A 27,720-nucleotide genomic window follows, 5' to 3' on the forward strand; every position below is an offset into this window, starting at 1 on the left:
GATGGATGGGGTGTCAGGCAGGTTGCTTTCCCCTGGATGGCATCAAGCTTCTCAACTGTTGTTGGAGCTGCACACATCCAGGCTGGTGGAAAAAATTCCATCACACACCTGTCATTTGCCTTGCAGCTGGTGGACAAACCCTGCGGTGACAGGCAATCCTGTCAGAATTCCTAGTCTCTGACTATACATCCAGTACATAAAACTCTCAAACATAAACTCATCATAAGCTATCCATCCTGTTCATCCAAGCCAAGTTTCCTTTGCCCACCTGACCTTGGTTGCTGACTATCACAAAACCATAACTGGTTCAAATGTACTCCCACTTACCACCCAAATATAGTGTGATTCTTTCCTTGGCACTTGTGAGAACAGTATCACAGTTCAACCGCCTTCTTAAATAAATGTTTCAATCTTCCGGTACTACAAATGAATTCAAACTTTCAGATTTTATTTCTTACGTGCATACTTTATTGTGGTACATAAAACAATTTCTGAATAATTGAAATATCTGCCTTATAAATTTAAAATTAAGTATCTCCTCCATCAAGTCAGGCAGCATCTGAGGAGCAGAAGAATTGACATTTCTTACACCATTCTCCTGATCCTTGGATGCTGCCTGACCTGCTGTGTTTTTCCAGCACCATACCCTCAACTCTGATCAGCAGCATCTACAGTCCTCATTTTCTGCTATCTCCTCCATCACATAACATTGAGTCACATAAAACCAAAAGTCAGAATAATAGTTTATTTAAGATACATCACCTGATCAAGAATTCTTTTGCAACGTTTCTTTTCTGGCAGGTGTACCCGGAAAATATCTTCAATTAGCCGATAATTGTGAGGATCAATGATATTCCTAATATGAAAGATATTGATCACATTTACAATGCCTACCAAACATTTGACATTAAAAAATTCATTTCATTTTTTAAACAGCCGAACATAGGACTAGGAGTAGGCCGTCCAACCATCAACCCAGCCCTGCCACTCATGGCTGATCAGCTCCCCAGTGACACTTTTCTCCATATTCCTTGGTGTCATTCATGTTCAGAAATCTATCAATTTCTGTATTGCATATGCTCAACAATTAAAGTTTTGAAGCATTCTGGATTTGAGAATTTCACAGCTTCACCACCCTCAATGAGAAAATCCTCCTCATCTCAATTTTAAATGGCCTATCCAGTATCCTGAGAATATGTCCCCTGGTTTTCGATTTACCAGCCAGGGGAGACATCTTATTAACATCTTTAAGTTTTTAACTTCTTTCACTGACCACAGTTGATTAACCTTTCCCTTTATGGATCTGTGCATTAGAGGAATGTATAAATGTTGTAGACAATGTAGTATTTCTTTAAATACTAGCCATTACCTGATTACTGTTAACATTTCTAGTATATTTTCTCAGTTTTTCACAATTTTCTTTCTTTAGATTTATGACCATAGTTTGAGAATGAACTCCACCATATTAAAATTTAATGCAAAATTCTATCATAATATGGGCACTATTTCCCAAATTTTGTTTACAGTATGTTATTAATTACCTCTTTCGCATTTCACAGTCCCAAATCCAAAATAATCCCTAGTTGGCGCCTCAATATATTATTCCAGAAAAACACCTCATCCACAGTCCAGGAATTTGGTTAATCCAGTCCACGTAAACCGAAGTTACCCATTATTGTTACTTAGTTCACATGCATCCCTAATTTTCTGTTTTACAGCATGCCCAACTTTATTATTAAATTTTGGTGACTGATAAACAACTCTAACAAATGTGTGCTGTCCCCTTGCTATTTCTTATGCTACATAAACTCAATTTGCATCTTTGATCAAAGATTCTCTCTCAATAATTTATTATTCTCATGCCTTGTTACAAGTCCTTCATTTTTCTCTCTCCTTCCCAAATGAAAAAAATCCTTGAATACTCAGATCTCAATCTTGGTCACCCACAGCCAATCCTCATAACAGTAACTATATCATCTCCATTTGCCCCAGTGTGTGCACTCAGATCAGTAACCTTTTTATGAATACTATATACTTTCAGATGGAGCACCTTTAATTGTTTTGTTTTTATATTTTATTCTCTATTCTGATCCTATTTGATGCTTACCTAATCTTTGCCTGACTTCTTTTTTCCCCTTTTACCAGTTTTATTTCACTTAAATCCAAGCTCCCTTTCAGTCTCCCATCTCATTTCCAATTTAGTAATTCTCACCAGGATGGTGATGAGGATGTTAGCAACAATTCTTTTAAAATGCCATGTCAAATAAATGCCACCTACACCAGGAATCTGATGTCCTCCTTCCCATGCCAGTTCTTCAATCATATGTTCAGTCATTCAGTTCTCCTAGTTCTATGCTCATTGTGTTGAGAGATTGGGAGTATCTTGAGGCAACTGCTTTAAAGGTCCTGCTTTTCAATCTTCTTCCCAACTGACCAAAGTCTGCTTTCAGGACCTCATTCCCACTTCCTACCCAAGTTACTGATTGCAACATAGAGCATGACCTATGGCTGTTTAACCTCCCAGAATGTTCTGCAATTGGTTCATGACATTCTTCACCCGGCAGCAGCGAGGTAAGTCATCATCCAACAGTCACATCAACAGTCTTCAAAATAACATACCCCATTACTTCTGTTCTTTCCCTTTTCATCTTTTCTCCTACACAACTAAGCTGCTCATGGTGTTAATAACTTGGTTCTGGCTGCAACAACTACACACTTATGGTAATATTCCTGCAAATTCCAAAAACAATATCTTGGATATAAACATCAGATGCACTGGAAGTACCTGACAGAATCAAAAATAATCTGAATTTCACATTCACATCGTTATGGCATTCCTAGATGATCGAGAACTGTTGCATTTTTCAGCATTTATTCATAGGGTGTTTAGAAAATGATAAGGGCTAAAATGTCAAGTTGAAATTGGAAAAATATATCATTAGAAAATGTAACACAGGGCATGTGTGAAACTATACCAAAGATAAAAATATACTTACAAGGCTATTAGATCTAAGGCGACAAGTTTATCTTTAGTGAAAGTGAGGCATTGAAGGATATTTATTACTTTAGATACATGGATGGCTACCATTTTCTGTAAAACAAAACAATGAAAGCAGACTGGCTTTAAAAGACTTCCTTCAAAGGGCTGCAATAAAACAAAGTTCATCAAGACAAATCATCATACATTAACAGTCTGCAATATAGCACAAATTCTTCTTCACTTACATGCTGTAAAGCTTTAAGGGCTTTTAGTTGAGGTTCTGCCCAAGAAAAATACTTCAGTAACTCAACCACCTGCAAGTAAGATATGGATACAGTTTTAAGAGATAACTAAAATTATTTTTAACTTCTCTTGAACTAAATATATTTAGAAAAAAATGATTATCTAACACAGCTTTCAATTAATATTTTCCACTGGGATTTTAGAATACATTAGAATATTTAAACCAACAATTATCTACCACAGATGTAGTTATAACATAAAATATTAATTGCAATCACACAGAATGCACGAGCAGCAGTCATGTGCAGTTAACTGAAAGTTAATTGACAATACCTGTTCACTTGAAAAATATCCATGTACATATTCAATTGCCTTTAATTTATGATCAGTCAGAACCCCCTAAGAAGAAAGTGAATATTTGGAGAGTGAATAGATAACATGGTTGCCAGAACATATTTACATCTTTTTGCAAACGTTGCAGTGCAGTTTCATCTTAGCATGTTGTAAATTTTGTTAATATGCTTTAACAAGATTCAATTGGTGGTAAAACTAATATTACTCCAGCCTCTGCTAAAATCACAAGTGTCTAATAAAATAGTTTAGCAAGATAAAACTAATGTAACTTTACTTTAAAATGAAAGCTAACATTTGAAAAAATGTCCTACATATCCAGGTATTTGACTCCACAAATAGCAAGCCTTTTTTTAAATTTAACCTATTTTTATAATCAACCTATTCAGAGATGTTATTTGACACCTTTGAAGCTAGTGGGACTGAAACCTGGGCCTCCTGGCCCAAGGGGAGGGACACTACAACTACACCAAAAGAGCCCCCCATGATGACTTAGAAAGGTATTCACAAATATCTCTAAACATAAACGATTGAATTAATTAACTATAGCAGCTGCCATTATAAAAAGGAGTTATTAGAACCTGAAAACAAATTTTGACAAGTGTACAAATTTTAAATCATGAAATTAAACTAATGTTCTAAATCGGCTCTATACTGGACAGAAAATCATGTATCTAAGTAACTCAATGGACAATGCAAGTTGATATAAAACAGAAGTATATTAACGTCAGCAGGTCAGTAAATTGGCTTGCCTGTTTTCAAAAGTATTCAAAGTAATATCTCAATCACAGTTCAAAAGAAAGCATCATATACTGGGGACAAAGTCAAAAGGATAGGAAAAAACCCTCTGTCAAGAACTTATAAAATACTCATATCTTTTGTTTTGAGATTACTGGAAGATAAAATATTTAATACTGGAAACCCAAGATATATGCAATTTATTTATACTGGGTTTAAGCAACACAGCTCGTAAATATTATAACACACTAAGATGTCACACACTGCTGAAATAGCAATGTCATATTATCCGTTTTAAACTACTGCATTATTTCTAACCCCGAACATTGAAGCATTTTGCCTACAATAAATTGTGAAAGCATATTATGGCATGTCTGCCAAGGACACAATTCCTGGGCCTCCTCCACTGCCAAATCTAAGCCATCTGATGCCTGGTAGAATGCTCATCTTCCGCCTTGGGATCCTTCAACCACATACCATCAACATCGTCTTCACCAGTTTCCTCATTCTCACCTGCCCCCGCCTCAGCCCAGATTCAACCCTCCAAGTCAGCACCACCCTCTTGAACTGTCCTACCTGTCCATCTACCTTCCCACCTATCTGCTCCCCTCTGACCTATTACCATCACCCCCCATCTGCATCTACCTATCGTCTTCCCAGCCATTTCCACCCTCCTATTGATCTCTAAGCACCCTCCTTCCCATCCCCCCACCCCACTGACATTCCTGATGAAGGGCTTATGCCTGAAACATCGATTCTCCTGCTCATGTGCTGCCTGACCTGCTATGCTTTTCCAGCGCCACACTTTTCAAGTACAATAACTTGTTGGAATTACAGTGCCCATTGCTGAAATCAAGTAGCAAGATCGCGCAAAGAGACGAATGTGCAGTCAATCTGGCTTGAGGAAAAAATTGTTGGTCCAAAAACACAAAATCCTTGTTTAATCATCAGTTTCATGGGCTCTTCAGTGTTTACCTGAGCCACTGGAATAAGCAACATAGAAATTTGGTTGAACAATCCATTTAAAACATAGGACTTCTGACATTATAGTTGTGCTCAGTTTACACACTGGTGTTAAGCCTGAATCTATAACTTTCCAAATAAGAAGTTCAGTGGTTAGCACTGCTGCTTCACAGCACCAGGGATCCAGGTTTGATTCCACCCTTGGGCAACTGCATGGAATTTGCACATTCTCCCCATGTCTGCGTCGGTTCTTCAGGTGCTCCGGTTTCCTCCCACAGTCCAAAGATATGCAGGTTAAGTGGATTGCCCATGCTAAATTGCCCATAATGTCCAGAAATGTGCAGCTTAGGTAGATTGGCCTTGGGAAATGCATGGTTACGGGGATGCTCTTCAGAGTGTTGGTGTGGACTTGATGGGCTGAATGGTCTGCTTCCTCATTGTGAGGATTCCATGAACAGTGCTACAAATTAAATGAAGGTGACACCAAAATCTCATACAAATTTGTGGTTTTTACAATAAATTATCAATTGCTACTTAGCTGTAAAACCAGCAATTCAAATTGGCCATTCATGACAGAAATGGTCAAATTTTAATTTCCATTGTGTCAATGGTTGAGGGAATATTGAAGTTGTTAGATGGGGTGCCAATCAAGTGGGTTACTTTGTTCTGCAGGAGTAGAACTTCCAGGGTGTTCATTAGAGTTGTACACATCCAAAATGAATCATCTTGACTAGCACTTAATGGACAACAGACAGATTTTGATGGGTTAGGTAATGATTTATTCACAGTAAAAATATCAGCTTCTGACCTGGTTTTATTGCCACTGTGTATATATGGCTGGACCAGTTTCTGGTCAACTAATCCCAAAGGATGTTGACAGTGGAGGATTCAAAAATGACAATGCCATTGAACATACAGGGGCGATGTCTGGATTTTCTCCTGTTGAAGATAGTCATTGCCTGAACTTAGATGGTACAACTGGTACTTGCCATGGAATGTTCCCCAGATTTCATCCCATTTGAACTTGGACTGCTTCAACATTGGTGGAGTTGTGAATGGTACTGAACATTGCAAATTAACTAGAGTGAAATTATCAACAACCACCCCCACATTCAACCTTACGATGAAGGAAAGGTCATTGATGAAGCAGCTAAGGCGATTGGGCCTAAGACATTATCCTAAGGAACTCCTATAGAGATAATTTGCCTCCAACAATCACCACCAGGTTTCTTTGTGCTAGGAATGATCCTAACTATAGTGTAGAGTTTCCCCCTCTGATTCCCAGTGACTCCAGTTTTGTCAGGACTCTTTGATGACACTCTTGGTAAAATACTGCCTTCATGACAAGGGTGGTCACCACCATTAACTGTCGAGTTCAGTTGTTTGGACCAAGGCTGATAGGTCATGAAATTGAGTAGGCCTGGTGGAACCCAAAACTAGAGCAAGTGAACAGATTAAGTGTTGCTTGATAGCACGGTCAACAACACCTTCCGTCACTCTACTGAAGACTAAGAGTAGATTGAAGAAGTGGAAATTGGTTTGGTTAGATTAGTCATGCCTGCTGCATACATGACATACCCAGGCAATGTTTTACATTGCCAGTCAGGTGCCAGCACAATATCTGTAGTCTGACAGCTAGGCAAGGACCATGGCTAGTTCTGGGGGACACATTTCCAGTACTGTCACTGGAACGTCCCATAGCCTTTTCAGTATCAACTGCCTTCAGCTGTTTGTTGATATCACATGCCGAATCAAACTGGTTGAAACTTGACATTTATGATACTGAGGCCTCTGGAGAAGCAGAGATGGATCAAACACTTGCTACCTCTGGCTAAAGATGCTTGCAGTGCTGCCATCTTGCCTTTTACACTGATATGCCAGGCACTCTCATTATTAGTAATGGGGATATTTGTAGACTTTCCTTCACCAATGAGTTGTTTAACTATATTCTATTCACAACTGAATCTGGAAGGATTTGAGCTTAGGTTTTGTTCTGGTACGTTAAGCTTGGTCTATTGCACACGGTCTACTATCACATGGTCTTATGTTCTCACTTCATCAGGTTAATATCTCATTTTTAATGTATCCCTGATGCTACTCCTGCAGCCAAACTGATCCCCTTGCTTGGTGGCAAAAGTAGAGTGGCATGTATGCCAGGACATGAAGTTACAGATTGTGGTGCAATACATTTGCATTGCTGATGCCCCATCGGCCAATCAAGATTACCCAGCTTTCTACTGCTAGATCTGTATGAAACATATCCCATTCAGCATGGTGGCAGAGCCACGCAACACACTGACAGTATCTCAATGACAAAAAGAAGTCTCCTGCTCAGCCTCTCCCTTCACTTGAGGTGTGACAACCCTCAGGTTAAACCACCAAAAATTCTGTTTCCATTGAAGCAGCAGCCCTGTGGTCTGATAATACCACAACGTTACATTTTAAGTCCAAATATTTCTTCAAGGCATTTGCATTCACTAACCACCCAGATCTAACATCAGATCACATCCAATATCACAATCATTGTGCCCATCTCACTTCATAATTTTGAATAATTTAACCCATTTCAGTATATAATTATTTCTAAAATGATTCCAGGATTTGTACCTCCAGAATTCAGTCTAGTCAGTGCTGATCTCTACAACCTTTATCCTTACTCCAATAATCTAATACTTTATTTCAGATTTATCTTGTCTGCTCATGTGCCAATTATAAATCTCTTTACCATCAGCTTTCAAGCATCTTTCAAGACTGTAAACACCCAAGCTTCTGTAAGCTCCATAGTTTTCTGCACTGCCTCCAACTCCAGCAAGATTCCCTTCTAGAACAGCAATCATAAAGGGAGAAAAGTCAAAAGTGGGATGCGGGAAAAGCACACCAGGTCAGGGAGAAGATACTGGAATGCTGTATGCTTATGGTCATTGAACTACATTCCACTATTTCAGCTAGTGGGTCATATCCTGTTGAGTTGAAACATTGACTTTTGTTTCTCCCTCCACAAATGCTGTTTGTCTTGCTTAGGTGTTTTCCACTCTGCCACTCTGCACTAGCTACGCAAGTATCTTCCATCTCCTGGGGTGTCTTTTCTCATCTGCTGCTACCAATCGCATGCTGGAATTCTGCACTGAAGAGGAACTATAACTTAAAACAGAACACAGGATATTGCCAGGGATGGAGGATCTGAGCTATAGGGAGAGGTTGAATAGGTTAGGGCTTTTTTCCCTAGAGTGTCAGAGGCTGAGGGGTGACCTTATAGAGGTTTATAAAATCATGAGGACAATGGGTAGGATAAATAGACAAAGTCTTTTCCATGGGGTGGGACAGTCAGAACTAGAGGGCACAGGTTTAGGCTAAGAGGGGAAATATATAAAAGGAACCTAAGGGGCAACTTTTTCATGCAGAGGATGTTACGTTTATGGAATGAGCTGCCAGAGAAAGTGGCAGAGGCTAGTACAATTGCAACATTTAAAAGGCAGATGGGTGGGTATATAATAGGAAGGGTTTGGAGGGATATGGGCCGGGTGCTGGCAGGTGGGACTAAATTGGGTTGGGATATCTGGTCGGCATGGACAAGGTGGACCTAAGGATCTGTTTCCATGTTATACGTTTCTATGACATGGTCTGAAACGCTTCGGGCATAGTACCTCTGAAATTCTGTTTCTGAACAACAGTCATACTGTACTCGAAACGGTAACCCCTTTTCTCTGCTGAGTTTATCCAGCATTTTCTGTATGTTTCACATTTCCAGCATCCGCAGCATTTTCTTTAATCTGAAATTCTCACTGGGCCGAGTGAAGCGCAGGGGAACGATAGCTGAGCAACCGTGGAGACTTTACCTTCCGTATTTCATCCAGGACGATTGCAAACGATTTGCTATCCATTTTGGAGACAGATGGGGAAGCAAAGGAGATGATCGAACCGTATCTCCCCTCTCTCCTTGTCTTGAAAGAGAGGAGCGGTTGTTCAGTTATCACGGTTACTTCCGCACCCTCAGGAGGATGAGGAATGCGACCAGAGACAGACAGAAAGAGAGAGAGAGAGGGAGGGTGTGCGCTACTCGACAGACTGGGCTCCGAGGGCCGCCATCCTCCTCGGCCTCTTCCAGAACCGTGCAACCTGCTCCATGGCCGATATACCAACTGGAAAGGGAAGCAACAACCTCCCTAACGCCGTCCCTTGTTGTCCCCCACCAGCTACCGGCTGTGTTCCAGTAAGAGGAGGCGGAGAAATGAAAGGTTTGGAGTTGTCCCCGCACACCCCCCGACTCCCGACTCCCGACTCCCGGCTAACGGCCGCCGCTCGAGACCGACTCGAACATCCGGCCGTCGCTCTGTCTCTCCACCGGACTGCCGAAGACAGGGGGGTCCTTCACCACCAATTGACACCAAGTGATGACGTCCAAGCCTTCAACAGCCCCTTTTCTAATTCATTCGTCTCTTTATTCGAGACCACCCTGCGGTCGCATGATAGCTTTTAAAACATAAAATATTTCAGAATGATTTTCCCTCGTTCAATCTTCGTTCCGCTGTGGAGGCAGTTACAGTAGCCACCTCTCTCTCTCTCTCTGTCAACCGTCATGTTCCGGGTGAACTGGATGTTTGTGTCTGTCAAACAAACTAAACCCCTCGTTGTTTTCATCATGATCGTCTCACTCTTGTCCCTCTGGATATTCTTACCCACACGCTTCACCAACTCGGTACGTTATTAGAAAGTCAAGTTATTTCCAAACTTGCCGAGGAAACCTCTCTGTGTTTTGCGGGGAATGGAGGATTCAGCCAAACTGTCAAGGGGAGCCGGGTTCGACGTTTGGTTGATGTTTGTTGGGTCTGGGTGACCTAGTGGGCACCGACTGGAGAAACTCCGTAGCCCCGCTGTGAAAGAGAAACCGGTTGAGTGTCGGCCAGCCAGAGGTTGCTGAGAAATTTGATTTGAGTTGGTTATTTAATCGGGGAACAGTGATACATGGCCGGTGTCAGTAGGAACTAAGCTTGCGCTTCATGTTTTACGGAAGTGCTGGACACTTTCAACAATTTGAGCAGAGTGAAAATGCAAACAGTACTGTTTTTAGACTAATAAACTTCTGTTTTGGTCCTTAAACGTGACTCCGAATTCCAGCCGCTTGTTATTTTAATTATCTGTCTTGTTTGCATAAGGGCGTTTCTGTCCTTTGCTTCCTGCTGTGGTCGAAAGAATATAAATGTAAACTCAAGCAAGTGCACATTTTTTGATTAAACATTTTATAGTCTTAAAAGACTGAACAATTTCGCACCCATAGGCTGTGTTTTCATTTTGTTTGATTTTTATTTCCTGGCTTAATGCATTTTTTCCCTCTTTCTTGCTTTCAAATGGCAACAGTTCATCCTTCCGCCATTCGTACCTCCTCTGGACGTGTCCATTATTTCTCTACTTGTCCCATAACTATTCCCTTGGTGTTGTACCATAATACGTTTGTCATTAATCTCAACTACCTTATTCTTTTTGTTTTGTTCTTCCCTTAGCCTCATCTCCTCCTTTCCCCCCCCCCCCCAAAATCTCTCTCTCTCTCTCTCTCACTTGCTTAAAAACCTTTACTCCTTTAGCTTTCGAGCGCAGATGGAAGGTTATTGACCTGATAAGTTAACTTTGCATTCCACAGATTCTGACTGACCTGCTGTGAAGATTTGTTCATTTTCCCAACTATAAAGATAATTTGGTCAGTGTCAATGTGGCGTTATAATGTCAGCTGATTGTCACTACTGGACAAGTCAGATCTGGCAGTGAAATTGCTATTGTTAGGCCCAACGTTTTTTAAAATTTCAATTATGGTGAGCAGTTACTGAACACATTCACAAGAAGCTGTCAGTGTACTTTTAAAGCAAAGAATTTGCTTTATTTATTAGATAAGAAAAATCACATCTTTTTCAAATTGAGGCGCTGTTTATCAACAGAGTCTGAGCAGCTACAAATTTGCACTTTATTTTTCCTAATCAGCCTGTTCAGAGATATTATTGCACGAGTCTGGAGCAGGTGGGATTTGAACCCTGGCCTCTTGATCCAGGGTTGGGACACTGGCACTGTGTCATGAGCCTCCAACTTTGCACTTTCAAGTTGTGACCCTAATTGACTTCTGCCACCTTGCCATTTAACCTGCTAAATTAGCAGAGGAACTTCAGTGATTTTGGGTTATGTAAGGCCTTGGTCAAAGAAGACAAATTTCAAACTACATAATTTCAAGCATCATTAACACAAACTTAGAACATGTCACCCTTATCACTTTCCTTTAACATTCTATTCATTTGAAGAGCTAGATTTAACTGTCATCTATCTCTTCTTCATCAGTGCTTTCACAAAATTACACTTTAAACTGACATGAAATGAATCGGTGCCCTAATGATTAACTTCCAGGGGTTAAATTTGTAAAAATAGCACGTTGACAGGCGATCTTTCTCTTTCCTTTAATCAGCCATATTAATGGGAAAAGTGGCTGTTTTCAGTTCACTAAATTACTTCCCTGGATTCTAGACTTACCTTGGTATTATGTCATAACCAACTGATGAAACTTGGCAGATAGTGAACCAGATATTTGAGTGCCATGTCTAAAGTTGTCTTTATGTCTCCATCCATCAGGCACCAGCTGGTTATTACTTGGAATTACCTAAAGTAGTTGTGAAAAACCTCTACAAATTGGATACCTCTTGGCCCAATTTTCCAGAATATTTCTCAGGTCAAGTATTTGGTGTCGCAGTTGACCCAGTGGCAGATATTGTTTATGTGGCTCAGGTGAGACATTCATTTACATTTGAACATGCTGTGGTGTTAATTATTGTTTAATACTCTCTCATTTTACTTGGTTTTTCCTGCTTTGGTGTTTTCTGTCTGGAAAGGTGACTAAATTGCTAAAGATAAGCAAGAACAGTCAGGATCACTGTCACCACTCCCTGTGGGATGCATGTAGTTGATATACTTCCTTTAAAAATAACACAATACAGATATTGTACTACTAAAGTGTATGAACTTGACAAAAAAAGTATGCCATGTTTTTAAGTATGTTTCTTAATGGAAATCAGTGAGCATCAACTTTTGAAAATTTTCGTTATTTAAAAGAAATAAAATTTGGAGAAATCTATCAAACATAGTAAGGGTGAATGTTGGGCTGATCAAGCAAATATTGAGATGCTATGATGGGAACTATCTGTACTGGAAAGGTAAATGTGGATGTGTATGATTGATCATCGTTTTTTTTCTCCTATGCTTTGACTTCTTTTGAAATAATCCTTATCACCAGAAAATGAAACTATACCTTTGCCTCTGTAATTCTGAAATCTTTTCATTCACAATTTTCTATGCATGTCTTCACTAATGCAGGTACTGTTGGACATTCATATCAACTGCCAAATAATATACAGCGATCTGAAGATTTTTTCTTTAGAACCATACATGGCAGTTCAAACTATTTCATGTATTATATCAAAATGTGTCCTGAATTGTTTAAGTTCTCTCACAATTAGACTGTTTTCTAAAATCTTCCAGAGAGGAGAATCGATACCAAAGATTCTGATGTTTACAGAGAAGGGATATTTCCTCCAAAAGTGGAATACTTCAACAATTGAGATGCCACATGGGATATTTGCAGCTAACACAGCACCTTTGTCATCTGTGTGGGTGACAGATGTTGGAAATGGTATAGTAGAATTTACAGCTTCTGATTTTGGGAACAAATCAAGTTTAAAAATGCTTTGTCCTTGTTTAATTTGATTGTAATAACGTTTCTGTTCATTCAGGGTGTGAGGATAGGCACATATTGTGACATAGTTGAAACTTTATTGCTGGAACAGCACAGCAGGTCAGGCAGCATCCAGGGAACAGGAGATTCGACGTTTCGGGCACGTGCCCTTCTTCAGGAATGAGCAGCAGCATCATAAGCCTTCACAAGCCATCAGCATTGAATAGTTCTTTGCGGAGATTAAACAAATGACTTATTTGTCTGACAGATGTTGTGCTTTGAAAAATATTTGCATGCTTCAGCAAAGCACTCAGATTTTATTGGCCAACCAGTCACCCAGCTTTTCTGCTCCTTCCCTCTTTGTCAGCTGGAACTCAGTCAGTCACATTTGCTTGTAAAGTCAGGCTCATTTGGGAATTAAAACACAACAGCGAATGCTGGAGATTGGAAACAAAACAGAAATTTCTGCAGAGACTCTGCTGATATGGTAGCATCTGTGAGAAGAAAGGACAGGAGTGGGAATTTGTGCTTGGAGTCCGAGGAGATAGGAGAGGTGCTAAATGAATATTTTTCATTAGTATTTACACTGGAAAGAGACAATGTTGTTGAGGAGAACACTGAGGTACAGGCTATTAGATGAGATGGGACTGAGGTTCGTAAGGAGGAGGTGTTAGCAATTCTGGAAAGTGTGAAAATAGATAAGTCCCCTGGGCCGGATGTGATTTATCCTCAGATTCTCTGGGAAGCCAGGAAGGAGATTGCAGAACATTTGGCTTTGATCTTTATGTCGTCATTGTCGACAGAAATTGTGCCAGAAGACTGGAAGATAGCAAATGTTGTCCCCTTGTTCAAGAAGGGGAGTAGAGACAACTTTGGTAATTATAGAGCAGTGAGCCTTACTTCAGTTGTGGGTAAAGTGCTGGAAAGAATTATAAGATATAGGATTTATTATTAACTAGAAAGGAACAATTTGATTAGGGATAGTCAACACAGTTTTGTGAAGGGCAGGTCGTGCCTCGCAAAGCTTATTGAGATGGTTGAGAAGATGAATGAGGGTATAGTGGTTGATGTGGTGTACATGGATTTCAGTAAAGCGTTTGATAAGGTTCCCCATGGTAAGCTGTTGCAGTAAATATGGAGGTATGGGATTGAGGGTGATTTAGTGGTATGAATCAGAAATTGGTTAGCTGAAAGAAGACAGAGAGTGGTGGTGGCAAATGTTCATCCTGGTGTTCAGTTATTAGTGGTATACCATAAGGATCTGTTTAGGGGCCACTGCTGTTTGTCATTTTTATACATGACCTGGATGATGGCGTAGAAGGATGGGTTAGTAAATTTACAAATGACTCTAAGGTCGGTCGAGCTGTGGACAGTGCTGAAGGATATTGCTGCTTACAGAGGGACATAGATAAGCTGCAGAGTTGGGCTGAAAGGTGGCAAATGGAGTTTAATGCAGAAAAGTGTGAGGTGATTCATTTTGGAAGAAGTAACAGTAATACAGAGTACTGGGGTAATGGTAAGGTTCTTGCAGTGTGGATGAGCAGAAAGATCTCCGTGTCCATGTACATAGATCCCTGAAAGTTGCCACCCAGGTTAATAGGATTGTTAAGAAGGCATATGAACCATGGGGTTATGTTGCAGCTGTAGGAAACTATGGTGTGGCCGCACTTGGAGTATTGCGTACAGTTCTGGTTACCACATTATAGGAAGGATGTGTAAGTTTTGGAAAAGATGCAGAGGAGATTTATGAGGATATTGTCTGGTATGGAAGGAAGGTCTTCTGAGGAAAGACTGAGTGACCTGAGGCTGTTTTCGTTAGAAGGAAGAGGTTGAGAGGTGACTTAATAGAGATGTGAAAGATGATCAGAGGATTAGATAGTGTTAGCAGAGAGAGACGTTTTCCTCGGATAGTGATGGCTAGCATGAGAGGACATAGCTTTAAATTGAGCGGTGATAGATATAGGACAGATGTCAGAGGGGTAGTTTCTTTACTCAGAGAGTAGTAATGGCGTGAAACTCCCTGCCTGCAACTGTAGTAGACTCACCGACTTTAATGTCTTTTTAAATGGCCATTGGATAAACATATGGATGATAATGCAACAATGCAGGTTAGTTCAGCTTCAGGCTGGTTTCACAGGTCAGCACAACATTGAGGGTCAGAGAGCCTGGACTGTGCTGTAATGTTCTGTGTTCTTTGAAAGCAAGATAATATTTCGAGTCTGGCGATTCTTCATCAGAACTGTTAACAGCTCAGGAAAGGTGGTAATATATTGAAGTGACGTTTGTGGGAAGGGGTTGGTCTTGCACAAGGTGACTTACTTGCCGATTTACTTCCTCCAACCTCAGTATCCAAGGCCTCAGGCACACCTTCCAGGTGAAGCAGCAGCTTACCTGCACTTCTCTCAACTCATTTATTTCATTCACTGCTCAGAATGTGGTCTCCTGTATATCGGGGGAGATGAAACACAGATTTGATGACCGCTTTGCTGAACACCTACACTCTGTCTGTAAAACATGACCCAGAGTTTCCCACTGCCTCCACTTCAACACACCACTGTGTTCCTACACCAACATTTCTGTCCCAGATCTGTTGCAGTGTTCCTTAACGCAAGTTCAAAGAACAACACTTCATTTTCCACTTGGGGATGCTGAACACTCTCTGCTCATTCCTGAAGAAGGGCCTGTGCCCGAAACGTCGAATCTCCTGTTCCCTGGATGCTGCCTGACCTGCTGTGCTGTTCCAGCAATAAAGTTTCAACTTTGATCTCCAGCATCTGCAGACCTCACTTTCTCCTCACATATTGTGACATAGTATCATGTGTGGGGTGCAATTTATTTTTCTGGGATAATTCATTCAATTTTGCAACTAGTCATGTTGAATTCGACATCAGGATATCAGATTGTTACTACTTTGTCATCAGAAATAGAATTTGAATTTTTTTTAATATTCCTGTGCTATATTAAGATAAAAAGTATCCTGACGTAAGGCCAAATTTTTAATTTTGAGGGAGAGAAGTAGATTAGTTGTAAGCATTCTACAGTGTGACATCTGCCTTTTGTTTTTGTTGAAACCAATATGAGAGGTGGTGAAAAAACATAATAGCTTTAAGTGGAGGTGTATAAGTGAAGTTTTGGTACTTATTATTTTGACATGTATTGGAACCACAAACCTACATTGATCACATTTTTCAGTATTTAAAAACATTCTAAAATGCTTGCCTCACATTACCATGGTTTCAGCTTGGTCCTGAAATCATATTCCTCAAAAAGACCAAGGTCATGTTTAGACATTAGTGTGAAAAGACTTTGAAAAATCCAAACTTGTTGCTTACCTAAAGCTAGGTAAATAACAAATTGCACAAGTTAAGCTGGCAGGTATCCTACAGAAAAATTAAGATGTGGATAAGAAATTGTTAGTAGTTACTATCCGGTGAAATGAATTTGAGCTGGGAAGTTTGCACAGAGGGATTCACTCTGGATCTGTATGTTTCCAATCTGTGTTAGGACCCAAATTCAGAAGTGTAGTGTGTAATGTTAAAGTTCACTGATATTGCAATGGAATTGCATTGTGTTCAGGGAAAGAGACTGCTACATATGTCATAAAGTAACAATGACCCCTATACTTTAAAGGTAACAGTTTCTCTTTCAAATTCTTTGGAAATCATCCTGAGGTAATGGAAGGAATGTTATAAATAGCAGGTTTTTCATTTGCTCTAGGAAAGTATGGACACACAGTAAAGCAGTACACTCAATCAGGAAAACTTCTTCAAATTCTGGGGACACCTGGAACACCTGGCTCTGACTTAAATCCATTACAATTTGATCAACCAGCAGAAGTGTTTGTTTCTAACAAAGAGGAAATTTACATTGTGGATGGCGATGGAGGCTTAAATAACAGGCTAATCAAGCTCACTAATCAAGGTAATTGTAACTGTTTAAATTTGTAACTTCAGTGAATGTTGTTTTCTAAACATTACTTTTGTGGTTTGAAGTTACTATTGCATTTGTGGAAGAGACTTTGTTTGTTGTAGTTTATCCCTTTATTTTCTTAAAGCACTAAATAAAACTTGAGACATTGTCCCCAAAGCAAGTGAGCTATTCTAAGATTTGTCCAGTTCATTTTTGGGAGGGATAGATTGGCCATTTTAAATGAGGACATTTAAACTGTATCCAACACATGCTGCATTTGCCTTATTGCCCATGCTGTCTCATTTCAGTACCTTTTTCAAAGTTATGTTTTTGATAGTGGCCTCCAATGGTCCTTTTCAGGATTTTCTGTTGGGACCTGTATAGACCATGTTTTCTTCAGCATTTTTTTGCTACCACAGGTTGCATTCAGGAAAACCCAATGTTGAAAGGAAACTTTAATTTAAGCTCTTTACATGTGCAAATTCTCTGAGTGCTTGTTTCACACACAGACCTTGGACATCTCTCTTTCTGCCTTTACCAATATGGCTGACTCTTTTATGGCATGTGCCATTAAATATGCAATGCAGCTCTTTAATAAAAGCTCAGTCATCACCGGCTGTAGCATTATCTGAATTCTAGGTCTATGACTTGTATGTAAGAGGAATGTTCCAGTTTTGTGATATCTTTTTCCCCAGTGAATTTTCCTAAGATTAGTAGATTAGAGTGGGCGGCACGGTGGCACAGTGGTTAGCACTGCTGCCTCACAGCGCCTGAGACCTGGGTTCAATTCCCGCCTCAGGCGACTGACTGTGTGGAGTTTGCACATTCTCCCCGTGTCTGCGTGGGTTTCCTCTGGGTGCTCCGGTTTCCTCCCACAGTCACAAAGATGTGCAGGTCAGGTGAATTGGCCATGCTAAATTGCCCGTAGTGTTAGATAAGGGGTAAATGTAGGGTTTTGGGTGGGTTGCGCTTCGGCGGGTCGGTGTGGACTTGTTGGGCCGAAGGGCCTGTTTCCACACTGTAATCTAATCTAATCTAATCTAGAACCCCACTCTGTCCATTTTAAATTTAGTTGAAATTGTAAAGGTTGCTTATGAGACAGCTGTTATTATACTTGAACTCAATAGTCTGTGTGGAAGAATAGTTCTTTAAAGCAAAACTGTAATAACTGGCCTTAAACTAATGTATGCAGAACTATTCATTTCAAAATTGGCTGCAGTAAGGTATGCAGCTTCATATCTGGATATTACAGCACAAGCACTTCCATTCCTGAAGAATATTGTTGGTCCTATCACTATGCTAAATGGGACAGAGACTATGAACAAATGTAGCTAATCAATCTTGGACATCCATGAGGCTTTGTGGGCCTCCGTTCAGCAGGTACATGTGTACGCTATCATTGCAAGTTCCCCTACAAGCCACTCACCTGACCTTATTAGGTTTTATTATATATTAGGTTTTATTGTCACGTAAATTCAAGTACAGGAATACGGGAGTGCAGTGAAAAGGTTACAATGTTGCCATTTATGGCGCCATCTTGGGTATAAGGACTCTAGGTACAAAATTTTAGGTGAAAAATAAAGAAATATTAAAAGTTCAGCATTGCAGTTCTTTCCAATATAAAGTAGTGAATAAGAAATAAAGTTCCAAATTACAGTCCTTCATTAGCCATGGGCCTGCAGTCACTCCACGATGGGCTTTCCCCACATGGGCTCAATCTCTCTGTCCCACGCTGACTTGGAAACTTATTACTGTTGCTTCAGTGTTCTTGGGTCAAAATCCTCAGTTTCCCTCTCAAATGGCATTATGAATCTACTTACAGCACATGGACTGCAGCTGCTCAAGAAGGTAACTCACCACTACCTTCTCAAGGGCAACTAGGGACAGGCAATAAGTCCGACCCCAACTAAGTGATGCCCATATCCTGCAAGTGAACAAAAAAAGTTCTACAATCAGTTTTTGATATTTTATATAGTTCTCAAGTTAGGTCTGGTGCATGTCTTCAGGAAAAAACATCTGAGGGGCCAATATTAGAAGGGAATTGTCCTTTTGCTGCTAATTGAAGGATAAAATTGGTATAGAGTCAGGAATATGTAACTCTCGTATCAACATGTCTGCAGTTTTGTGCATTAGTACTCTGATAAAACCAAAGCATTTTCAAAGAAAAGACTAGGATCCATAAGCAACTCTTTTTTTTTAAATATGTTTAATGAATATGAATAACTGTACTGATCTGAGATGGCTTTGCATTTTTATTTTGAGACATTGTAGCAATTGATATTATCATTTCAAAGGACATTTAAGAGTCAACCACGTTGCTGTAGGTTTAAAGCCTCATGTAGGCCAGACCATGCGAATGGCTTATTTCCTTCCCTGAAGGGCATTAATGAGCAAGATGATGGGTATTTGTTTTCTGATAATCGACAACTGTTTCATGGTCATCAATACATTCTTAATTCCAGAGTTTTGTTTTGTTGAATTCAAATTCCACCACTTGCCATTATGGGATTTGAACCTGGGTCCCTAGAATGTGAACTGAGTTTCTGGATTAATGCTTGATGGATAATACCACTATTGCCTCCACCTGGTTAATATATAAGATCCATACAAAATGTACATTAATGTTTTTCTGGTGCCTGTTTACTGCTGTAGTCAATCATATAGTTTTTCTGCCTGGTTGGAGTGTTCTTTGTTAGAAGTGAATGACTAATTAACTGCTGCTCTTATCTGTTGCACCCTTAGAAATAGCTTGGATGAGAGGAGAAAAGGGAGCTGGACCTTCTCAATTTTACATTCCACACAGTATAACCGAAGATAACATAGGAAGAGTAAGTCTCAGTCTGTGGCATTATTAAATGAATTGTCTAAAGATGCATAATAGATTCAAAAAAGTTAATGATATGGTATTTTATCAACAGGACTGCAAAATGTATTTGGGTCAGTGCAAAAGTAATAAATAGCTGCTGAAGAATAAAACAATTTGACCATCCTTTTGCAACATATTTGCAAATATTCAACTGAAATTTTATTATTTATGAATATAATTTTCAGTTTATGCTCCGAGTAACAAACATTGCATTTCATGTGTGCATGTTAAGAAGTCAAGTGCAAAAGTTACTGGACTTATCTGCACCTCAACATCCAGTATGAATTGTAGGTTAATTTTTCAAATGTAACATTGAAGTGTAAAATGTAATAAATCCAGAACTTAAACATATTTTACTTCCGAGTAAAACTTCTCTGACAAAATTGGGTTGTTGACAATGCACAACTTTTGTTTAAAATTTTTATCTCTCAGCTCAGAATATAGATCCAGCAGAAAGTGTTGAGATAAAAACTATAAGACCATAAGACATAGGAGCGGAAGTAAGGCCATTCGGCCCATCGAGTCCACTCCGCCATTCAATCATGGCTGATGGGCATTTCAACTCCACTTACCCGCATTCTCCCCGTAGCCCTTAATTCCTTGTGACATCAAGAATTTATCAATTTCTGCCTTTGATGTGAATACTACAAAAATAACAATGTGCAGAATAAACTCATCTGTATTCATTGAACATATACACGGATACGTATCATAAATTTAAAATGCACATTGTGCCCACAATGTTGGTTTAATGAAATAAACCTTTGATATAATGTGTACTATGATGATACCTTGAACCAAACATATGTAATTTGGGCACAGTACAAGTTAAAAATGAGCCATGGGTATAACAGCACGAGTGCATGTGTAAACTACTTTTTAAAATATATTCGTTCATGTGATGTGAATGTCACTGTATAGAGCAGCATTTGTTGTCCAACCCTGAATTCCCTCGAGGAAATGTTGGTGAGCTGCCTCTTGAACTGCTGCAGTGCTTGATGAGTAGGGGCAGCCACTGTGCTGTTAGGAATGGAAATCTGGGACTTTGATCCATTGATACAGAAGGAATGCCGATATATTTCTAAATCAGGAGAGTGTATGGCTTGGAGGGAAATTTGCAGATGGTTGAGTTCCCATGCTTTCTATGATTACTTATAGTGTGGAAACAGGCCCTTCGGCCCAACAAGTCCACACCGACCCGCTGAAGCGCACTTACCCAGACCCATTCCCCTACATTTACCCCTGCACCTTTCGATGGATTTGACTGAGACAAGGTGGGGGGAGGGGAAATGAGGAAACTGGTGAAATCCGAGTCCATCCCTTGTGGTTGGAGGGTTCCGAGGCGGAAGATGAGGCGCTCTTCCTCCAACCGTCCTGTTGCTATGGTCTGGCGATGGAGGAGTCCAAGGACCTGCATGTCCTTGGTGGAGTGGGAGGGGGAGTTAAAGTGTTGAGCCACGGGGTGGTTGGGTTTGTTGTTCTAATCTGACCCTGCTCTTCCAAGAATATAGAAACCTCATTCTTAATGATGGATTCTAGAATTTTACCAACAACCGAGGTTAGGCTAATTGGCCTATAATTTTCCATCTTTTGTCTTGATCCTTTCTTGAACAAGGGGGTTACAACAGCGATCTTCCAATCATTGGTGACTTTCCCTGACTCCAGTGACTTTTGAAAGATCTCAACCAACGCCTCTGCTATTTCCTCAGCCACCTCCCTCAGAACTCTAGGATGTAGCGCTTCGGGGCCAGGAGATTTATCAATTTTAAGACTTTTTAGCTTTTCTAGCACTTTCTCTTTTGTAATGGCAACCATATTCAACTCAGCCCCCTGACTCCCTTTAATTGTTGGGATATTACTCATGTCTTCCACTGTGAAGACTGACGCAAAGTACTTATTAAGTTCTCCAGCTATTTCCTTATCTCCCATCACTAGGCTTCCTGCATCAGTTTGAAGTGGCCCAATGTTTACTCTTGCCTGTCGTTTGTTTCTTATGTATTGAAATAAACTTTTACTATCATTTCTAATATTACTGGCTAGCCTACCTTCATATTTGATCCTCTCCTTCCTTATTTCTCTGCTGTTTAACTTTTCCAAACTGAAGTCAGTTTCGGTAATCATTACCTACATTCCACCTAGATTTAATTTGCATGAAAAATGGTTTCTGATTTGACATCATTAGTGTCTTGCATTGGGATAACAAGAGTAGCTAACAGAAACATTCTACATGTCGTGAGAGTGCCATTTCAGTTTTGGGTCAATGCACATTATTGGTGTCGGTTATATTCAACACCTGAGTTGAAACTATTTGGCAAGGACACTAGGTACAAAATTAGGTAAACTATTTTATTCTCATTATCTAAATTAATCACTTCAATAAGTAAAAGAATTCATGAAATATTGGAACCAAGATGAAATTATGATGAACTCGCCTCAGAAAAACCAGAAAATGTTGATTGGCCTCATTGCAGGCAGAGCTGTTGTCAATAAACTAAGAGGAAGGATCAAGAATGGTTTAGATGAAGCCTAATGGTTTCAGCAATTCCTGGCTAAAACAGACATTTATAGAAAGTGAGAGTGCAAAAATAGAAGTAAGATTAGAAGTACAGTAAGTCCTTACTTAACGTTGATTTGTTTCATGATGTTTGGCTTTAACATTGCTAATACAAGTGACAATACATCTGTTAAATGTTGCAAAAAGTTTCACTTTTTCAACATTGCCACAGACTTCCTGTTATATAATTTGCATTGCGCATCACTTTTCTCCACTTCTAACACTCCTGTACTCAGCATTAAGTCCCTGTTACATACAGCTCTCAATTTCACCCTCCACCCTCAATTTTAAAGTCTCTGATGACCATTGCCACCACGAAAATATTCTTTAGCTGTTCGCCTTTTCTCCAGCCCTGATCCACCTTTGTCGCCGCCATTGCTCCCACTCTCGCTCTGGTGACGCATCCCATCTTCCCATCACTCCTGACCTTGTTCCCAGGCTCTCCCTCTCCCCACCTCCTCTTTTGCCCTCAGTTCTGAAGGTCCTCTGTAATGTGCTCCCATTCCCAATCTCTATCCTTAAAGTCTGCATTGTTGCCATCACTGGGAACTTGAGGTACTCCTTATTCCTATTCCTGCTCTGAACTCGCTCTTCGGTCTCGGGACTTCAGCTGCAACATTACTGACCAATTTCTGCCACTAGATGGAGCCTGGTCAATCCAAAACAATGTGAAAGGAGATTTCTTTTGCATGAATTTACATTTATAGTATTTTGTATTTGTAATACACTTATTCTATTCATGAATGGAGGCATTTTAGGAATATAAAGCATTTCAACTTATTTTTTTTCCTGCTGAAATTGCTCCTAAAGTACCTAACTGTACAGTATTTCTTTTATATTTAGTCATCTTATTTTACTGGTTATTTCAGTAGTGCACATGCATGGCACAGTATTTCAATGTATACATGGACATTCTTCATCCAGAGTCAGTGTGGCGCTGGAAAAGCACAGAAGGTTAGGCAGCATCCAAGGAGCAGGAGAGTCGGAATAAGCCCTTTATCGGGAAAGTGGAGGGGAAAGGGGGCTGAGAGGGTAAAATCAAAAGAACATTTAACAATCTTGTTAACAATGATTCATATGGGACTTTCAGGGAGACCACAAGAATTTCAAATGAGGACTTACAAGCAGAAACATTGGCATACAGTAATTCAAAATTTTTTTTAACTGTAGATCTGGGTAGCTGACAGAGGAAACAAACGTTTGCAAGTATTTGATGCTGCTTCAGGAGAGTGGCTTGGGTCCTGGTCTAGCTGCTTCATAGATGATGCACCTTATTCTGTGAGGTGAGTTCAGAAATGCACAAACTTAGACAGAAATCTCAACTTTTAGAATGAAACTGGGTTACACTGTAACTAGTCAGTTTGTGGCTTTCATTTTCTTTAATTGTTGGGAAGCATCAGATTTGTATACTCTGTTTTGTTTTGTTTTGACTGAGATTTACATTTCACAGTATGGAAATGTTCGCCGTGAGCCCATTCCTCCATCTGCATTGCACCTATAATGGCAAACGTTCCTGTTTTCTAAAAGGAATAAAAACTCACTGCAAAACCTGGGCCCAAGGTTTCTCAGGGCTTATGCTCAGAGGAGAGACCAGCAAGTCCGCCACAGAAATGGAGTGAATAGGTTAAGTCCAGTCTATGATCTTCTATATTGACTTGTGTGGGGCAAAACTTTAGTCCATTCCTTTCAAGGCAATCAGCAGCTTGGATTTGGGGATCCTTCCTTGTATAAGTAACTGGCATGATGGTGAAAGCTAGCATATGAAGCACAATTGGACATGCAACTAGTGCCCTGAGGTAAATAGGACCAGACATATGACTAAAGATACTCTTCAAGACCTCTCCCCTGTCCCTGAAGCACTGACTGTGAGAGAATTGCCTAGGAAGTTTGAACTTCTGATGGCAATTTCCCTGTTTTGCAAACCCTTCAGGAAAATCCTCAAACTCTGACTTGGAGTTTGTTGTTGACTATCACTCATTCATCCTGAATTGAGTTACTTCATAGATCAGTTTCAAACATAGTTAAGAATGAACTGGAGTTCTATGGGTCTGGCATCACCTTTAGGCTAGATCAAGTAAAGATGGCAGATTTCCTTTCCTAAAGAGTGTCAATGATCCAGATGGGTTTTTGTGACAATTGATGAATATTTTGTGGTTCCCCTCACTGAATTACAGATTTATTCAAATTTAAATTTCATCAATTGCTATGATAGGATTTGAACCCATACCCCCAGAACACTGGCTGGTCTCCAGATCACTAGTCCACAAGCTCCCACTAGAAATGTTAATTTACTTACCTGGCTGCTTACTCAGAAAATGTCTAACTTTTGAGTAACTATACAACTGACCCTTTGATCCAACTTGACTAGATCTCCAACTGACTCCTTTTCTTCAACGCTTCAACTACCCCACCAATTGTGCCACCTGAACTCTGCCCTGATCCTCTGGCATTCCCTCCCTATCTTCTCCCCTATAATCTAATGATCCACCAGTACTTGGAATGAGTCTGGTTTAAATTGTATTCCACGTTTCTGAATGGGCAAGGTTCTGAACTCCTAAACAGAAATGTAGAGCTCTGTTGCTGTGCCAAATAGTCGGAGTAGTGAGGCATTCCTACAGTAATAGCCATTTTTTGGATGATTTTGGGCCAATTTGTAATCATTGAAGCAAATTCTAGAATAGGATCTAGTTGAATCCAAGGCAGGGGTAAAAGAAGGGATCTAGGTGGTGGTCACCACATCCCCCACCGCCCTGACCCTTTCCTCCCAGAAGAGTGACACATGGTTGGAAGTGAAGGTATTGCTGGAAGTGACACTTTGGATCCACTTTCTTTCTCTAAATAGGTTCCCTCCCACTGACTACATAAATTTTGACAGGCTTCAATGTTGAAAGGAATAAAAGATGCAATCCCGGCATGACTGCTGTACTTGCAACCCAATAGAATTTTCGGGCTATTATCCGGTCTATGACGAATGCCACTATCCTAAGTTTTTCGATCATCTTTTGTAATAAAAAGCAATTTCATTTTCTATGTTGCATCCAGCATCTTCTCCAAAATTTATTATTTTAAATTTTGTTCTTTCTTAAAATCTCTTACAGGCTGACATCTGACGGCAAGTACTTCGTTGTGGCCCAGCTGAACGTCAACAGAATAGTTTTTTTGCCTGTCCCATCAATAGGTGACATTGGGCCATGTCTCATAGAGGACACAATTCAGTTGGCTGACGATGTGAAACCCCATCTAGTTGATGTTAGTCGTAAAACTGGAGCCATTTATGTGGCTGAAATCGGTGCACGTCAAGCTCAGAAATTTATACCTACAAACAAAAAATAGTTTTTGTAACATCCATTGAAGTTGCACTACCACTATCACAATAATGTAAAGTGCTTCAAATGTGAATTAATGCAAACGTGGTGATAGACTGCAGGTGTCACAACCTGATCTGAATCACAAAAGTATTAATGCCATGCAGTTTAAGGCACTGTCCCACAGACAGTCTCAAATGCAAGTGGAATAATTCCAATCCAGTGTAAAGCCAGATTTTAAAAATTGCTCAGGTGAGATTTGATTTAGGAAGTTTCCAGGTTTTTCTAAGTTTGTTAAGCTGTTAAAGACCAGATAAGGGCATTACAGTTGTAGTACCTTACCTCAGTGTTGCAGGTTCAGGTGCGCGGAATTCCCCAGTAGGGGGCTCCATCTTCTGAATGCTGTCTAGTGACCCTTGTTGGAAGTGAATGTATAGGTTTTAATTGAAAACAAGTGGTTTTGGCTGTGAATATTCCTTGCAACCAAATAAGTAACTGATACTTGATGGAAAGGCTCTCTGACAAATAATGCCCACTCAAGTGATGAATAGCAGTTCATGAAACCATATCCCAAAAAGGAGTTGATGAAAAAGGGGAGGGAAATGTCAAAGTATTGATGTGAAATTGTTCTACCTTTCCAAATAAATGTGCAGTTTATATTTAAAATAAATGAAATGTAATTAATACACCAGAAAATAAAGATAAGGTTGTAGCTATTTGAAATTCTAAATGTTATTGCAAGTTTGCAAGCACTGTTAGTAATTTATATAGAATTGATTTCCTGTGCTCTTCCCTGCTCCTTGGTATTGCCTTCAACCACTTTCCAGATTTTGCCTTTATTCACATTAGGTACTCTCTCTCTGGATCAGCAGCAATTCTTGGTATCATCTTTGAACAAAATCCTCCAACAATGTGTATTGTTGAGTAAAGAACTAACGTGCCATTTCCTAAGCAAGGTGTTAAGTGCAGTAAATTGCATTTTAATCATATGGAAACAGATTGATTTAAGATTATGTTACATTCATTCATTATGATGTTTCATATGTGAGTTTTTACTTTAATTACAGGGGTAGGGTAGGAAGGTGGCTGTGGATGGGATGCTATTCAGAGGGTCAGTGTGGACTCACTGGGCTGAATGGCCTGCTTCCACACTGCATGGATTCTGAGTCTATGCAAATTCCAGACCAAGTGTAACTCATTCTTCAAAGATTCTGATCTTAAGAGTTTCCTGTAAGAAGACACTGAAGGATTATTGGTTCTAGCCATCTCTGGGACCTTTACCATCCGTCACCGCTAGCTCTCTGAGCCTCTGCTACACAGACTTAGGATAACATCATTACATCAGCTAAACTTTCCTCCATGCTTTTACTTTTGAAAGGATGAAGACATTCTTTTTTTTTTAAAAATTAACCCCCACACTACCGCCTAACCGCGGTAGTGCTTATTTTTCCCCAGCACCCATGGTGTGTGTGTTCAGATGTGAGACACAGTGAAAGACACAAAGTGAACGAATCTTTATTCAATTTCCACCACCAGGAAGATAGGAAAATACCCGAGTGGCCAGTGACAAGCACTGCATTTCACATCAAAGGGCAGTGCTGTGTGATCAAAAACAGTGAAGGGGAGGATAGGGACTAAATCAAAATAGAGTTGGAGGGGGAAATAATGCACTCCACTCCTTGCGGCGCCCACCTCTCCCTGAACAACTCCAGGGTGTTGGTGGACACCGCGTGCTCCTTCTCCAAGGACACCCGGGCTCTAACGTAACCGCGGAAGAGGGGCAGGCAGTCAGCCCTAACGACCCCCTCCACGGCCAACTGCCTGGACCTGTTGATGGCCAGTTTGGCCAGGGATGAAGACATTCTTGGTGAAGACAGATCTTCATTCATTATTCACAGCTTAACTGAATTAATTTCTGATTCTTTGTCCACTAATTCAAGAAAAATAGCTATGTGGGATTAATCATAAAGCTGGAATGTAACACATGAGAAGAGGCAGTTATATTACTCAGTTTACAATATTGCTATGTGTAAAGGCTATTCTTTCATTTGCCCACCTACAGATTTTCATCATTTTAAATTTACAATTTCATATTTTCTCTAAGGTAAA

The 27,720-nt window shown here is 40.0% G+C and overlaps 2 protein-coding genes across 3 annotated transcripts in view; one reads left to right on the top strand and one right to left on the bottom strand.

Annotated features, from left to right (window-relative positions):
* proser1 (proline and serine rich 1) overlaps positions 1-9,687 on the bottom strand; it is a 28,621-nt gene extending 18,934 nt beyond the window's left edge. The window contains exons 1-5 of one of the 2 annotated variants that reach the window (XM_043692119.1): positions 9,112-9,687; positions 3,557-3,622; positions 3,226-3,294; positions 2,997-3,091; positions 763-856 (exon numbers count right to left, since the gene is read on the bottom strand). In XM_043692119.1, the coding sequence (XP_043548054.1) occupies positions 763-856; positions 2,997-3,091; positions 3,226-3,294; positions 3,557-3,622; positions 9,112-9,156 (369 nt within the window). In that variant the 5' untranslated portion in view covers positions 9,157-9,687. Of the gene's footprint in view, positions 1-762; positions 857-2,996; positions 3,092-3,225; positions 3,295-3,556; positions 3,623-8,919; positions 9,079-9,111 lie in introns of those variants that run through there. The other variant, XM_043692120.1, reaches the window with a different exon arrangement.
* A 45-nt stretch (positions 9,688-9,732) lies between these two features.
* On the top strand, positions 9,733-27,009 carry LOC122550819 (NHL repeat-containing protein 3-like). The gene is made up of 7 exons (XM_043692121.1): positions 9,733-9,971; positions 11,882-12,034; positions 12,785-12,935; positions 16,695-16,898; positions 19,629-19,714; positions 23,477-23,589; positions 25,405-27,009. Exons 1-7 carry the CDS (start codon positions 9,852-9,854, stop codon positions 25,637-25,639), a joined length of 1,062 nt encoding a protein of 353 aa, XP_043548056.1. The 5' UTR covers positions 9,733-9,851; the 3' UTR covers positions 25,640-27,009.
* Positions 27,010-27,720: the final 711 nt, after the last annotated feature.

Source organism: Chiloscyllium plagiosum, chromosome 6, assembly GCF_004010195.1.
Source record: "Chiloscyllium plagiosum isolate BGI_BamShark_2017 chromosome 6, ASM401019v2, whole genome shotgun sequence".
Lineage (NCBI taxonomy): Eukaryota > Metazoa > Chordata > Chondrichthyes > Orectolobiformes > Hemiscylliidae > Chiloscyllium > Chiloscyllium plagiosum.

Bases quoted from the DNA above. Each gene is read 5' to 3' on its own strand.
- LOC122550819 (XM_043692121.1), top strand. From the start codon at position 9,852: ATGTTCCGGGTGAACTGGATGTTTGTGTCTGTCAAACAAACTAAACCC. The intron at 12,936-16,694 runs GTATAGTAGAAT...CATTTGCTCTAG, and splicing joins GGTGACAGATGTTGGAAATG to GAAAGTATGGACACACAGTA. The intron at 16,899-19,628 runs GTAATTGTAACT...TTGCACCCTTAG, and splicing joins AATCAAGCTCACTAATCAAG to AAATAGCTTGGATGAGAGGA.